This window comes from Zootoca vivipara, chromosome 6 (genome assembly GCF_965207765.1).
Source record: "Zootoca vivipara chromosome 6, rZooViv2.hap1.1, whole genome shotgun sequence".
NCBI lineage: Eukaryota > Metazoa > Chordata > Lepidosauria > Squamata > Lacertidae > Zootoca > Zootoca vivipara.
The window spans coordinates 96,370,462-96,382,135 of NC_142589.1; the positions used below are offsets into that span (position 1 = coordinate 96,370,462).

Here is an 11,674-nt window from a genome sequence, read left to right on the forward strand (position 1 = left end):
GTCACGTGAGCCTGTCGCTCACGTGACCCCGCGGAGGTGGAAGTGGACTCTGACCCACCGGCGGACGCCTCCTCGTGGAGGCGAAGGAGAGAGAGGCCCGAGGTGAGAAGGTGAGCATGCACAGAGTGCAGGAGGCAGAGCAGCGAGGGCGGGTGGAAGGCGAGGACTCATATTCCCCTTAATTCCTCAACTATCCCTTTCCTCGGAAGGTTCCTGAGCAGGAGGAACGTGAAGGGTGTCTCTGAGCGTGTGCAGAGTGCCTCCCTGGCCACGGCACTCCTGGCTGCAGGGCAGAGCAAGCGAAGCCGGTTAGATCTGCCAGTCCCGAGACTGAACTTCTGCTTTATTACCTGCTCATATTCCGAGAGTTAACTGTTAGCATGGAATACTCCTTTAAAATTGAGAGAATTTAACCAAGCGACAGATTGACTGCAATGTTTTCAGTGAAATGAAACATTTAAGATTGACAAAAAGAAAGGATTTCAGTATGAAATCTCAAATTTTCAGAGAGAAATAATAGAAAATGATAAGAAATTATTGTCAAAAATGTATAATCTGTTGCTAGAATGGGAAATGAAAGATGAAGAGGTTAAATTGTCATGATTAAACGGGCACAAGATGTGGGACACAATATACAGAAGATTGGGAAAAATTATGGAAGTCTGAAATAAAATTTACTGCATGTGTGGTGATTAAAGAAAATTATATGAAAATGATGTATGGATGGTACCTAACTCCAGTAAAATTAGCAAAAATGTATAAAAATAAAGGAAATAAGTGTTGGAAATGTAAATCAGCATTTTTTCATATATGGTGGGATTGCATAATTGTTAAGTATTGGAAAATGATTTATAATGAATTGAGGGCTTTTGTTTGGGGGGGGGAGTGCAGAACCTCATATTTGTATTGATTTTTATTGATTGGGGGGCAGCTGCCCCACCCCTTGGCTATGCCCATGACAGTGTCACACTTTTTAACCAAAAATAAGAGAGGTTTCAGTACTGTGTACCTTTGAGTAACCCCTGGTTGCGTGTGGCACCCCCCCCCCCCCGGTTCTCTGCAGTTCTCCCCCCAGCCAGCCACTGGGCCTGGACAAAACGCCGAGATGATGGCCCGTGGCCGGCAGATCTTTTCCATCTACTGGAAGCCGCTCTTCCAAGGCCGCCTCCTGCTGGTCACCAACACCGTCAGCTGTGGGGGGCTCCTGGCCACTGGGGACACGCTCCGCCAGGCCTGGGAGATGAGGCAGGACCCCAAGCGCAAGCGGGATCTGGCCCGCACAGGTGAGCTGCAGCCGCCCCTTTCTTGGAACTTCCTTTCTGCCATGCTACCTGAGATTTCAGTCTGTCTCGCGCTCTGTGGGTCGTGGCCATTAGCCATGCTCCTCGAGAGGTGCGGAGGGTGGCAACACGAGAGCGGGGCCTTCTCTGCAGTGGCTCCCCATCTGTGGAATGCAGTTCGACAGGCGCCTTCATCACACACCTTTAGGCACCAGGCAAAAAGGTTCCTTTTTAACCAGGCCTTTGTCTGATCTGTTTAACATCCTATACCCTTTTAAAATGTGGTTCTTTTTGGGTGGGTGTGTTAGTGGCTTGTTGTTTTTATTCTGATTATAAATCTTGTGATCTTTTCTGTGAACCACCCAGATATAGGGCAGTATATAAACTCAATAAATAATACACTGGTCCCTTGGTTCTCAAATGCCTTGGTACTCCAACAACTTGGGACCCAAACACTGCAAACCCGGAAATAAGTGTTCCAGTTTGCGAAAAATTTTCAGAAGCCAAACCACGTCCTCCATTCCGTTTTGAGTGTTACACTGAGGTCTGTCTGTTTTTGCTATTTATTTTGCGTTTTTGTTTTGTTTTTGTGACTGTGTGGAACCCAGTTCAGCTACGGATTGATTGATTGTATGACTGCAGTACATCATTTATTGCTTTCATTTTATGGATCAATGGTCTCATTAGATAGTAAAATCCATGTTAAACGGCTGTCTCAAGGGTTGTTTTTAAAAGTTTGGAACGGATTAATCCATTTTGCATGACTTTCTATGGGAAAGTGCACCTTGGTTTTGAAACACTTTGGTTTTGGAAGGAATGGACTTCCAGAACGGATTAAGTTTGAGAACCAAGGTGCCACGGTGTATATGTTGTGATCTTTTCTGTGAACTGCCCTGAGACCTCCGGGTATAGGGCAGTATATAAACTCAATCAATCAATAAATCAATCAGTAATAATAATAATATAATGGTGATGTGATGCTGGCTCGGCTCTGCCTGCAGAGTCGGAGGCAGCTGTGCTTTTGAATATTGGTGGCTGGAGAGCGCTGGAAGGGAGACGATTCTGGTGCTTGAATCGTCCTCAAGAGTCTCCCCTGGGGGCATCTGCTCTGCCACTGGGAGACAGGGTGCTGGCCTGGCCTGATCCAGAAGAGCTCTTCTGCTGCTCTTCCTTTAAAAGCAAAAAATTATGTGCTGTGCCACTTGACCGCCTTTCCTGCACCGCAGAGCTTAGCCAAAGGGCAAGGTCCACACTGGACTCTTCAAGGAAGGTGACATGGCGTTTTCTCCTTGCCAGCCTGCAGGCCCGTCAGGAGGGACAAACCCCCCAGTTTGAAGTAGACCAGAGCTCTCTCGGCTTCAGTCCACAAACAGAACCTGCCCTGTTGCAGGAGCCGCAAGAGACCCGTTCCCATTTTGTAAGAACCGGGCCTTTTCAACACTGGAACTCCCTGCCTATTGATATTAGGCAGACACCTTCCCCTTTACTCCTTTGGTGGCTGCTAAAAACATCCTTGTTTAGACAAGCCCACGCAGCTGCTTAGAACGTCGGTGCAAGTTTTGCAGTGGCCCCTTGGTTCTCAAACTTAATCCGTTCCGGAAGCCCGTTCCAAAACCAAAGCGTTCCCAAGCCAAGGTGCGCTTTCCCATAGAAAGTCATGCAAAACGGATTAACCTGTTTATAAACAACTCCTAAAACAGCAAGTTAACATGAATTTTACTATCCAACGAGACCATGGATCCACAAAATGAAAGCGATAAACAATGTACTGCAGTCACACAATCAATCCATCAGTAGCTGAACTGGGTTCCACACAGTCACAAAAACAGAACAAAAAAGCCGCAACAACGAAAACACGAAATCAATAGCAAAAACAGAGAGGCCTCAGCGTAACACTCAAAACAGAACTGTAGCACTCAAGTCGGAAGCGTAGCACTCAAAATGGAGCATGTTTGGCTTCCGAAAAAAGTTCACAAACCAGAACTCTTTACTTTCAAGTTTGCAGTGTTTGGGTTCCAAGTTGTTTGAGTCCCAAGGCGTTTGAGAACCAAGGGACCACTGTATCTCCTTTGTCAACTGCTGCGAGGGTCTGTTTTTTGCAAGAAAGCGGAGTGTGCATTTGATCAAATCAATCAATCAATGATGGGAGGTGTATCCCAGAAACATTGGGGGGCTGTAGATTTCCCCTATTCCTTCCCATAAAGCATTTTTCCCTGTACCTGGGGGGAGGGGCAGACCCCACCCACCCCTGTACCTGGGGGGAGGGGCAGACCCCACCCACCCATCCCACTGTTTTCTGGAGGAGGCAGTAGGAATCCATCTCTCTCTGCACAGGGAATCGCAGAGCTGCAGAGTGGGAAGGGACCCCCAAAGGTCCTCTAGTCCAATCCCCTGCAATGCAGAAACCCCAGCTAGAAAACCCCTGGCAAGTTGCTGCCCCCCCCCAAGCTTTTCACAAGCGCTTCATTTAGACTTCCAAGTGATGGAGCCTCTCTTTTTTTGCCTGTGGAGGAGACTACAAATTTCTTCTCCTCCTCAGCGCGCATGTTTGCCATCGGATGCAGCATGGGCCCGCTAATGCACTTCTGGTACCTGTGGCTCGACCGCAGCTTCCCCGCTGCTGGCTTCAGCGGGATCCGCAGTGTCCTCAAGAAGGTTTTCATCGACCAGATCGTGGCCTCCCCGGCGCTGGGCGTTTGGTACTTCTTGGGTGAGTAAGGACGTTCCTCGACATCGCTAGGAGAAAAATCCCGCTTGGAGGGATTGCGTGTGTGGGAGAAGGTGAGGTGGGGACTGGGGCTCGATAGCCCTCCTGTGGCGCAATGGGTCTGGACAGGATTCCTGCACTGCCCAGGGTTGGGCTATATCACCCTCGGGGGGTCTCAATGCTACCATTGACTCCCATTGACTCCCAATGCTACCATTGACTCCCTCGATTTCCCACCAGCCAGACTGCTCCAGCTTCTGCCTCCGAGTCCACACTTCTCTGCCACACTCTCCCCGCCCACTAAGCCCTGTGACCTCTTCCCAGTCTTTGTGGAATGTGCCATACTTTTCCATGTGTAACGCGCCCCCATGTATAAGACACCCCCTATTTTGGGGGACTCAAATTTAAGAAAATGGGGGGAGATGCCGCAGAGACATTGAGCTTTTTTTGGGGGGGTGTTACGGATTATGCAGGGTTGATGAGCTTTTTTTATGGGGGGTTGCCCATAAAAATTGCTCACCCGCAGGCATCCAAATATCCACTTCTCGTCTGTCCCCTCGTCGGAAGAAGCTGCCGGAAGAAGCGGCAGCCAGTCAAATGTCCACCCTATGCACTTTCCATGCATAAGACGGCCCCCACTTTTTAGCATAGCTTTTAAAGAAAAAAACCTAGTCATACACGGAAAAAAAATACAGCAATCAATTGAAGCAGTCAAATACAGTGGTACCTCGGGTTACGGATGCTTCAGGTTGCAGACTCTGCTAAGCCAGAAATAGTACCTCGGGTTAAGAACTTTGCTTCAGGATGAGAACAGAAATCGTGCTCCGGCAGCGGCAGGCCCCATTAGCTAAAGTGGTGCTTCAGGTTAAGAACAGTTTCAGGTTACGAACGGACCTCCAGAAAAAATTAAGTTCTTAACCCAAGGTACCACTGTACAACATTCCTTGTTTGCCTAGAGTAGACACAGACCGGGGGGGGGGATGGGGGATGTTGATCCGGCCAGCCGAACTCCTGTTATACCTGTCTGGAGCATCGTCCCCCTGCATGTGGCCAGGTAGGTGGGCATGACCCTGGCAGACCCCGCAAAAGGTCCAGCCACACAGCCCTCTGCCTTCTCTGGGACTGAGCCCATGGGCCCATCCTGACAAGGAGGTAAGCCACCGCTGTATCTTTAACTACAACCTAAAGCCTGCCTTCAGGGATCATACTGGGAACTGAATGGGGGTAAACTTCTCCTTACTTTTAAAAGAAGTTTCTTGTGTCCTCGTTCTTTTTAGGAGGGATAAAAGGGGTCTTGCCAGGAATATACTTCAATCTGGGCATGCCAAATTGGATTGCTTAACAAGAGAGGTTGAAACGAATCTACCAACTAGCTTTCTGCTGTGCAAAGGGGAATGAGCTCTGCTATATATGTGACTCACTAGCATGAGTTAGGAAGGATAATATTTAATCAATATATCCTCTCCTACTATCCACAACATTCCCCCAGTCTTCTCCCTCCTCTCTCATATAAAATAATTCTTCCAACAAAGCGGCTAATTAAAAACTTCCCTAAACAGGGCTGCCTTCAGATGTCTTCTAAAAGTCTGGTAGTTGTTTTTCTCTTTGACATCTGGTGGGAGGGTGTTCCACAGGGCGGGTGCCACTACCGAGAAGGCCCTCTGCCTGGCTCCCTGTGATCTTGCTTCTCGCAGGGAGGGGACCACCAGAAGGCCCTCGGGAGAGGGACCCCGGTGTCCGGGATGGAGACGATCCTTCAGGGATACTGGGCCTCCTCTCACCCACCCCCCCTCCCTTGCTCTGAGCCTTCTTCCCTTGGGGGTTCCCCAGCCCATAGCCCCCCACTCCTCTGCCTTCATCCAGCCCGTGACAAAAAGGGGTGCCCTTTCCTGCTTCCTCATTCAGCTCAATGCCCTTTGCAGAGCTCAAGAGAAATCCCCCTGGATCTGATTGTCACCCAGAGGGTGTTTGGGAGTGTGTGTGAGCCGATAATGGGGGGCAGAAAGTCACAACGGGATGGCACAAATTGTCCCCGTGGGGTTCAACCCAGATCTCCCAACTCCCCGCACCTCTGCTTCTGGGGGCGTGAGCCTGGCATCATCCTGCACACACACACCCCACACCATTTCCTTTGTCTTCCTGCAGGGATGGGGTCTCTGGAGGGGCAAACACTGGATCGGAGCTGGCAAGAGTTGGAGGACAATTTTTGGGAGTTCTATAAGGTAAGACTCGTCCCTCCCCGTTCCTGACATCACATCCTGTCCCGTGGGGCAGCTGACCCCCATTTCCTCTCCCCCCTCGCAGATGGACTGGTGCGTGTGGCCCCCAGCGCAGCTGATCAACTTCCTCTTCCTGCCCGCCACATACCGGGTGCTCTACATGAACGTCATCACCCTCGGCTGGGACACCTACCTATCGTACCTGAAGCACCGGGTGGGTAAACCGAGGCAGCAGCGCAGCGCGCAGGTTTGGGGTCTCCGGCTGAGAGGGGGTATCCCAGAACGGCAGCCTCAGATCTTTGAATCATGAGCTCGGGATCCATGGTCTCTTGTAGGGCAGAGGTGGGCAGGACAGGAGGATAATTTATTATTTATACCCCACCCATCTGGCTGGGTTGCCCCAGCTACTCTGGGCGGCTCCCAACAGAATATTTTAAAGCACAATAAAAACCTCAAAACTCGGCCCTCCAGATTTTTTGGGACAATTCCCATCATCCCTGACCACTGGTCCTGTTAGCTAGGGATGATGGGAGTTGTAGTCCCAAAACAGCTAGAAGGCAGAGTTTGGGGGTGCCTGCCTTAAGGGATAATTTCGGCAGGCTGCCATGTATTTAGCGAGACCAGCGATCAGTCCAGCTCACGATTGTCCACACAACAGCAACTCTCCTGCGTTTCCGCTTCCAGAGGATCCACTCTGCTCTAGCCAGAGATCCCCACCAGGTACATAGATCCTCAACTGATGAGATCCCACCCCGCTTTCTCTTTAGCCTAAGCACCCATCCCTCAGCCTGGAGGAAGAGGCCGAAGGCGACACAGTCGAGATCGAAACGACCGGGTGAATGCGGGCCACGCGCTTCCGCCAAGGTTGGATCCGGGACTCCCTGGGCACTGGGAAGCAGGTGCCGTCCCCTGGGGGCGCAGCCCTCTCTCCCCTCCCAGCCGAGGCCTCGTCTCCCTCATGCAGCAGCGCCTCAGATCCAGAAACGGAGCCAGGGAACTTCAGGGCTTGGCACAGGCGGAATCTGGAGCCTGGGCCTCTCCCGACTGCGGACCCCGGTCCTTCCCAATTCAGTCGAAAGTGCCAGGTCTTTTTTTGCGCTTCCCAATTAAAGAAAAAGCAGGTTGCCTTTTTTTGCACCCCGTTGCCAAGACAGGTGCTGCTTCTCTCTGCCGCCAGCGCCTCTGGTTGCCGTTGCGTCAAGCCAGTTTGTCCTTTCAATGACTGCTTTCATGTATTGTTCATCTCCTGTTGAAAGCCACCCAGAGTGGCTGGAGAAACTCAGCCAGATGGGCAGGGTATAAAGTAATAAATGATTATTCTTATTATTAAATTATATTTTGAGTGCAGCAGAGCTGCCAGGCTCCCGACTGCAGTCGAACGGCAGCGGCTGGCCCCATGGCCAAGGTTGCAGGTTCGATCCCCGTATAGGACAGACAGCTGCATATTCCTGCCTTGCAGCGGGTTGGAATAGATGATCCTCTGGGTCCCTTCCGACTCTAGAATCCCATTCTTTCCTCGTTTCTAAAAACTTACCCGGCCTCCCAGCCTCACCACCGCCAACCCACTGCCCTCGAAGGGAAGCCCCCGAACCAAGTGTGAGAGCAGCAGCGAGGCACTCCGGGCTTGCGGTTCCCAGCAGCCGGCATTCAGGGGTAGACTGCCTCTGTTGCTGGAGGTGCAGCCATGCGGGAGAAAACCCCTTTTAAAAGCACCCGACTCCCCCCCCTTGCCACATTAGATGCCCTTCAAGCGCTCGGCCTCCCCCTTTCCTTCACAGGGACTAGCAGCGTGGAATGCTTCTCGTGATCAGAATTTTATTTCTTCACAACTCTTCTTGGTACCACGATATTGGGATTTTCTTTCCACCCCATAGCTTTTAATGGTTTTTTTTGTTTTTTTAAGAAACTGAACTCATTTTGACACTTCCGACAGTTTTTTTTTTAAATACAGTACAGCATATATATATTTTTATATTTATATATATATATATAATTTTCCCCATAGAAGTAAACTTCACAAAGAGAGAGAGAGAATGTTTTGTGTCTAAATATCCGCCAGAACGGGGAAAAACCCCAAAACGGTACGTAGCATTTCCATGAAAAAAGAAAAGGGGGATCGTGGGATGGAGGGGTGAGGAATAAAGAGAAAAGGGGAATGTTTTAAACAGTGGAGTTTGGTCGTTTGAGAATATTTAAAGCCAGGAGTTCTCCAGGTGAAGCGGGGAAAGATTGCTTGCGGGTCGGGGGAGGCAGGAGCAGCAGGTGGGGGCCACACCACCTTTCCCCTCTCCTACGGCACAACAGCCTCTTCCCCAACCTGGTGCCCGGCAGATGCCACCAGCCTCAGGCAGCCCTGCTCCCAGAGGCTGAGGTCCAAAGCGGTTCAGGTTCATAGGAACCGGGGTCCAAGAAAAAAACCCGGAATGCCCTCATTGGGGGGGGGGATACAGGGAATGTAGAAGGTGGACAGGGCAAACCAGACTTCCAGATGTTGGCTGGGCTCCCAACAGCTGGCTGCTGATGGGATCTGGAGCACCAGCAGCACCTGGGGGGGGCAACAAGTCCCCCCTCCTCGTGTCAGAAGGGAAGGCAAGAGGCGGTGTCCAATTGTAGGCCCACTGAAACAGGCTGCCCTACGCCAGCCACATCCGTTCATTTCAGGTTAACTCGGGGAGCGACGGAGGCTGCATCTGAACAGGGGACAGGATATCCTCAGTCACGGCTCCGCCTTACACCCCGAAATCCTGGGAGCTGTAGTTTTCAGGGTGCTGAGAGCTCTTAAGGGACACCCCTCCTCCCTCAATTCCCCTTACGATTTCCAGACAGGTTTTACTGCCTGCATTACAATCTCTGTTTTAGCGCTTGGGATTCTCCTCTTGCAACTTTTTACTCCGTCCGCAATTCCCAAAACTTGGGCCTCCGGGTGTTTTTCAGGACCATCCTCCCTGGCTAGCAGGACCTGGGTCAGGGAGCGTTGAAAGTAGAGTTTCTTAAGTATGCTGAGAGTTGGTAGGGGACCCCTATTCCCTTTGCAGAGCCTACCATTCCCCCCGTTTTCTGGGAAGAGGGATTGGCTCTGGAATCCGCTCTGTGGTGGAAACATGTATGTACCTCCCAATTCCAGCTCTCAGCATCCTTTACAAACCTTTCCCATAATCCTTTGGGGAACCTGTGGCTGCTTCAAGTGCTGCTGACTATTCAGTGCAGACGGTGCCGGAATCTGGCTTCCAGCCCTGCAAAGTACAGATGGCCAAAGTTATCAAATTCCCAATTGCAAATCAGATGCATCAACGCAAGCTGCTGAAGAACTCTCCTTGGCCTGTCGGTCTGGAAGACCGACAAAACTGGACAAGACTGGAGAAGGTGGTTCCACAAAAGTGGAAGGAACTCTGTAGTTTGAAAACATTTGGAGACCCAAGTTTGGGGAACGCAGCCCTAAGTGGTCTGCGCCATCAAGGACCCAAACATGCTCCCAGAGGGGATATGTTTGGGCAATGAGGAAGCTGCGTTCTACAGAATGCCATGCCGCTCAGTACTGCCAACACTGACTGGCAGCAGCTGTCCAGGGTCCCATCGCTATGTGGAGATCCCAGAAACTGAACCTGGCACCTTTCCCCGGAAGAAACTTAAGATACTGGCCCTCATGGGCCTAACTGAAAGGATGGAGTTGCCTGTGATGTCTGGGAATTGTGGTTCCGTGAGGGGGTGGGGTCTCTACAGTTCCCAGAGATCTTTGGGGAGGAGTTTCATAGTGCTTTAAATGCAGTCCTACAATTCCCAGAGTTCCCTGGAAAGAAGAGTTGATTGTTAAACCGATTTGGGAACTGTAGCTCTGCGAAGGGAACAGCACCCTGAACAAACTACTATTCCTATGATTTTTTTGGGGGGGGGGAGTGCGGGCAGCTGTCACTCTTTAAAGTGGCGCGATACTGCTTTAAATGTGGATTAATCCGAGGAGGTGTTTAGCGGCTGCTCCTGTTGCCAACCTTGGTCTGCCTTATTCTCGTTCATCTTATTAAATACAGTGGGGTTGTTTTTTTAAAAAAAAGAGAATAACCTACAAGCAACTGAAAAACCGTGTGTTAACATTTTCTTTAAATAAATATTGTTGTTGTTGTTTAGTCGTTTAGTCGTGTCCGACTCTTCGTGACCCCATGGACCATAGCACGCCAGGCACTCCTGTCTTGCACTGCCTCCCGCAGTTTGGTCAAACTCATGTTCGTAGCTTCGAACATAAATAAATAAATATAAAATAAATAAATAAATATTAAATAAATATAAAAAACCCCAAACACACGCTCACACACACACACATGAAACATAAATAAATAAAACCACCAACAGCACAAACCACAGCACGGCAATAGGACCTCCACACACACACACACACACTTCAGAGTCTACTTCTATTTACAGGGAACGGGCTGCGGGGATTGCATTTCCTTTTTCCTGTACACCAAGGAAGACAGGAGGAGGACGACCGGAAAGGGGTTTTTGCAGGGGTTTAGACACAGCTGGGAAAAGAAGGGAGGGAGGGAGAGAGAGAGAGAAAGAGAGAGAGACACAAGCTGTCCTCTGCAGGGCAGCAGTGGGAATCGAGGAAAGTGCCCCTGGCGGAATTTTGGTGACGCCGGTCCAGCAAGGAGGGTCTTTGCCCTCCCCGGCTAGCCAGCCAGCAAGGCCAAAGAGAGTCTGGAAAGCAGGGAGATCTGTGTCCAGACAAATCGGAGGCCAGGAGATTCCCCCAACTGCAAATTGAGCCATTTCCTAGATCGTGGCTGTCGTATGAAAGCATAGAGAGCCAGGCGTCATTTTCTATGCTGCCGAATGAGGCTTCAGAAGGGAGATCTGAAGATTCCCAACTCCCTCGCTGGCTAGCAAGTTGGGAGCCGGACGTTGCCTGGAGGGCCAGACCTGTCCTGGCCTGAAGACGCCACAACAGCCACACGCCGCCACTCTGGGAGGTAGAGAGGACCCATTTGGGGAAGGACGGACCCCATCATTGCACAGAAGCAGGTGTGGGTGGGCCTCCCCGCTAGCGGCATTGCAGGACCAATCCTGCTTTGGCGAGGGGGCCTCCCCAGGTGACCAAACCGGGGGGGACGGGGACGGGAGCTGCAGAATTCAAACACGGGGACCAAAGCAAATTGGCTTCAGGAATCCAATCAAACTGAGGAAGAGTTCTCCAAGGCTTAATTCCAGGGAGCTGCCTTACACAAGAGTCACTGCTGGGTCTGTCTTGCTTGGTATATTGTCTACACTGACCGGCAGTGGCCCTCCAGGCCGGGGGGGGGGTTTGCTCCCAGCTCCACCTAGCGATACCACTGGGGACCGAGAACCGGAGGGCAGGCGCTCTACCGCTGAGCAATGGCCCAATTGCTAAAAAACAAAATTAAGACACCGGTCTTTGTGGCTGATTCCAACGAATACGCCTTGTGAGGAGTAAGGTCGCCGGTCCATTTAACTTA

General features: G+C 50.8%; 1 protein-coding gene across 4 annotated transcripts; it reads left to right on the forward strand.

The window, feature by feature from the left end:
* The first annotated feature begins 32 nt into the window (after positions 1 to 32).
* On the forward strand, positions 33 to 8,233 carry MPV17L2 (MPV17 mitochondrial inner membrane protein like 2). 4 transcript variants are annotated; one of them, XM_088673125.1, is made up of 6 exons: positions 33 to 110; positions 210 to 1,283; positions 3,820 to 3,990; positions 6,133 to 6,209; positions 6,292 to 6,420; positions 6,974 to 8,233. In XM_088673125.1, the coding sequence occupies exons 2-6, from the start codon at positions 1,106 to 1,108 to the stop codon at positions 7,043 to 7,045; spliced, it is 627 nt and encodes a 208-aa protein (XP_088529251.1). In that variant the 5' UTR covers positions 33 to 110; positions 210 to 1,105; the 3' UTR covers positions 7,046 to 8,233. The 4 variants fall into 4 exon arrangements, with proteins under 4 accessions (XP_088529251.1, XP_034975014.1, XP_088529252.1 ...); XM_035119123.3 differs by having other exon boundaries at positions 1,064 to 1,283; XM_088673126.1 differs by having other exon boundaries at positions 33 to 102.
* Positions 8,234 to 11,674: the final 3,441 nt, after the last annotated feature.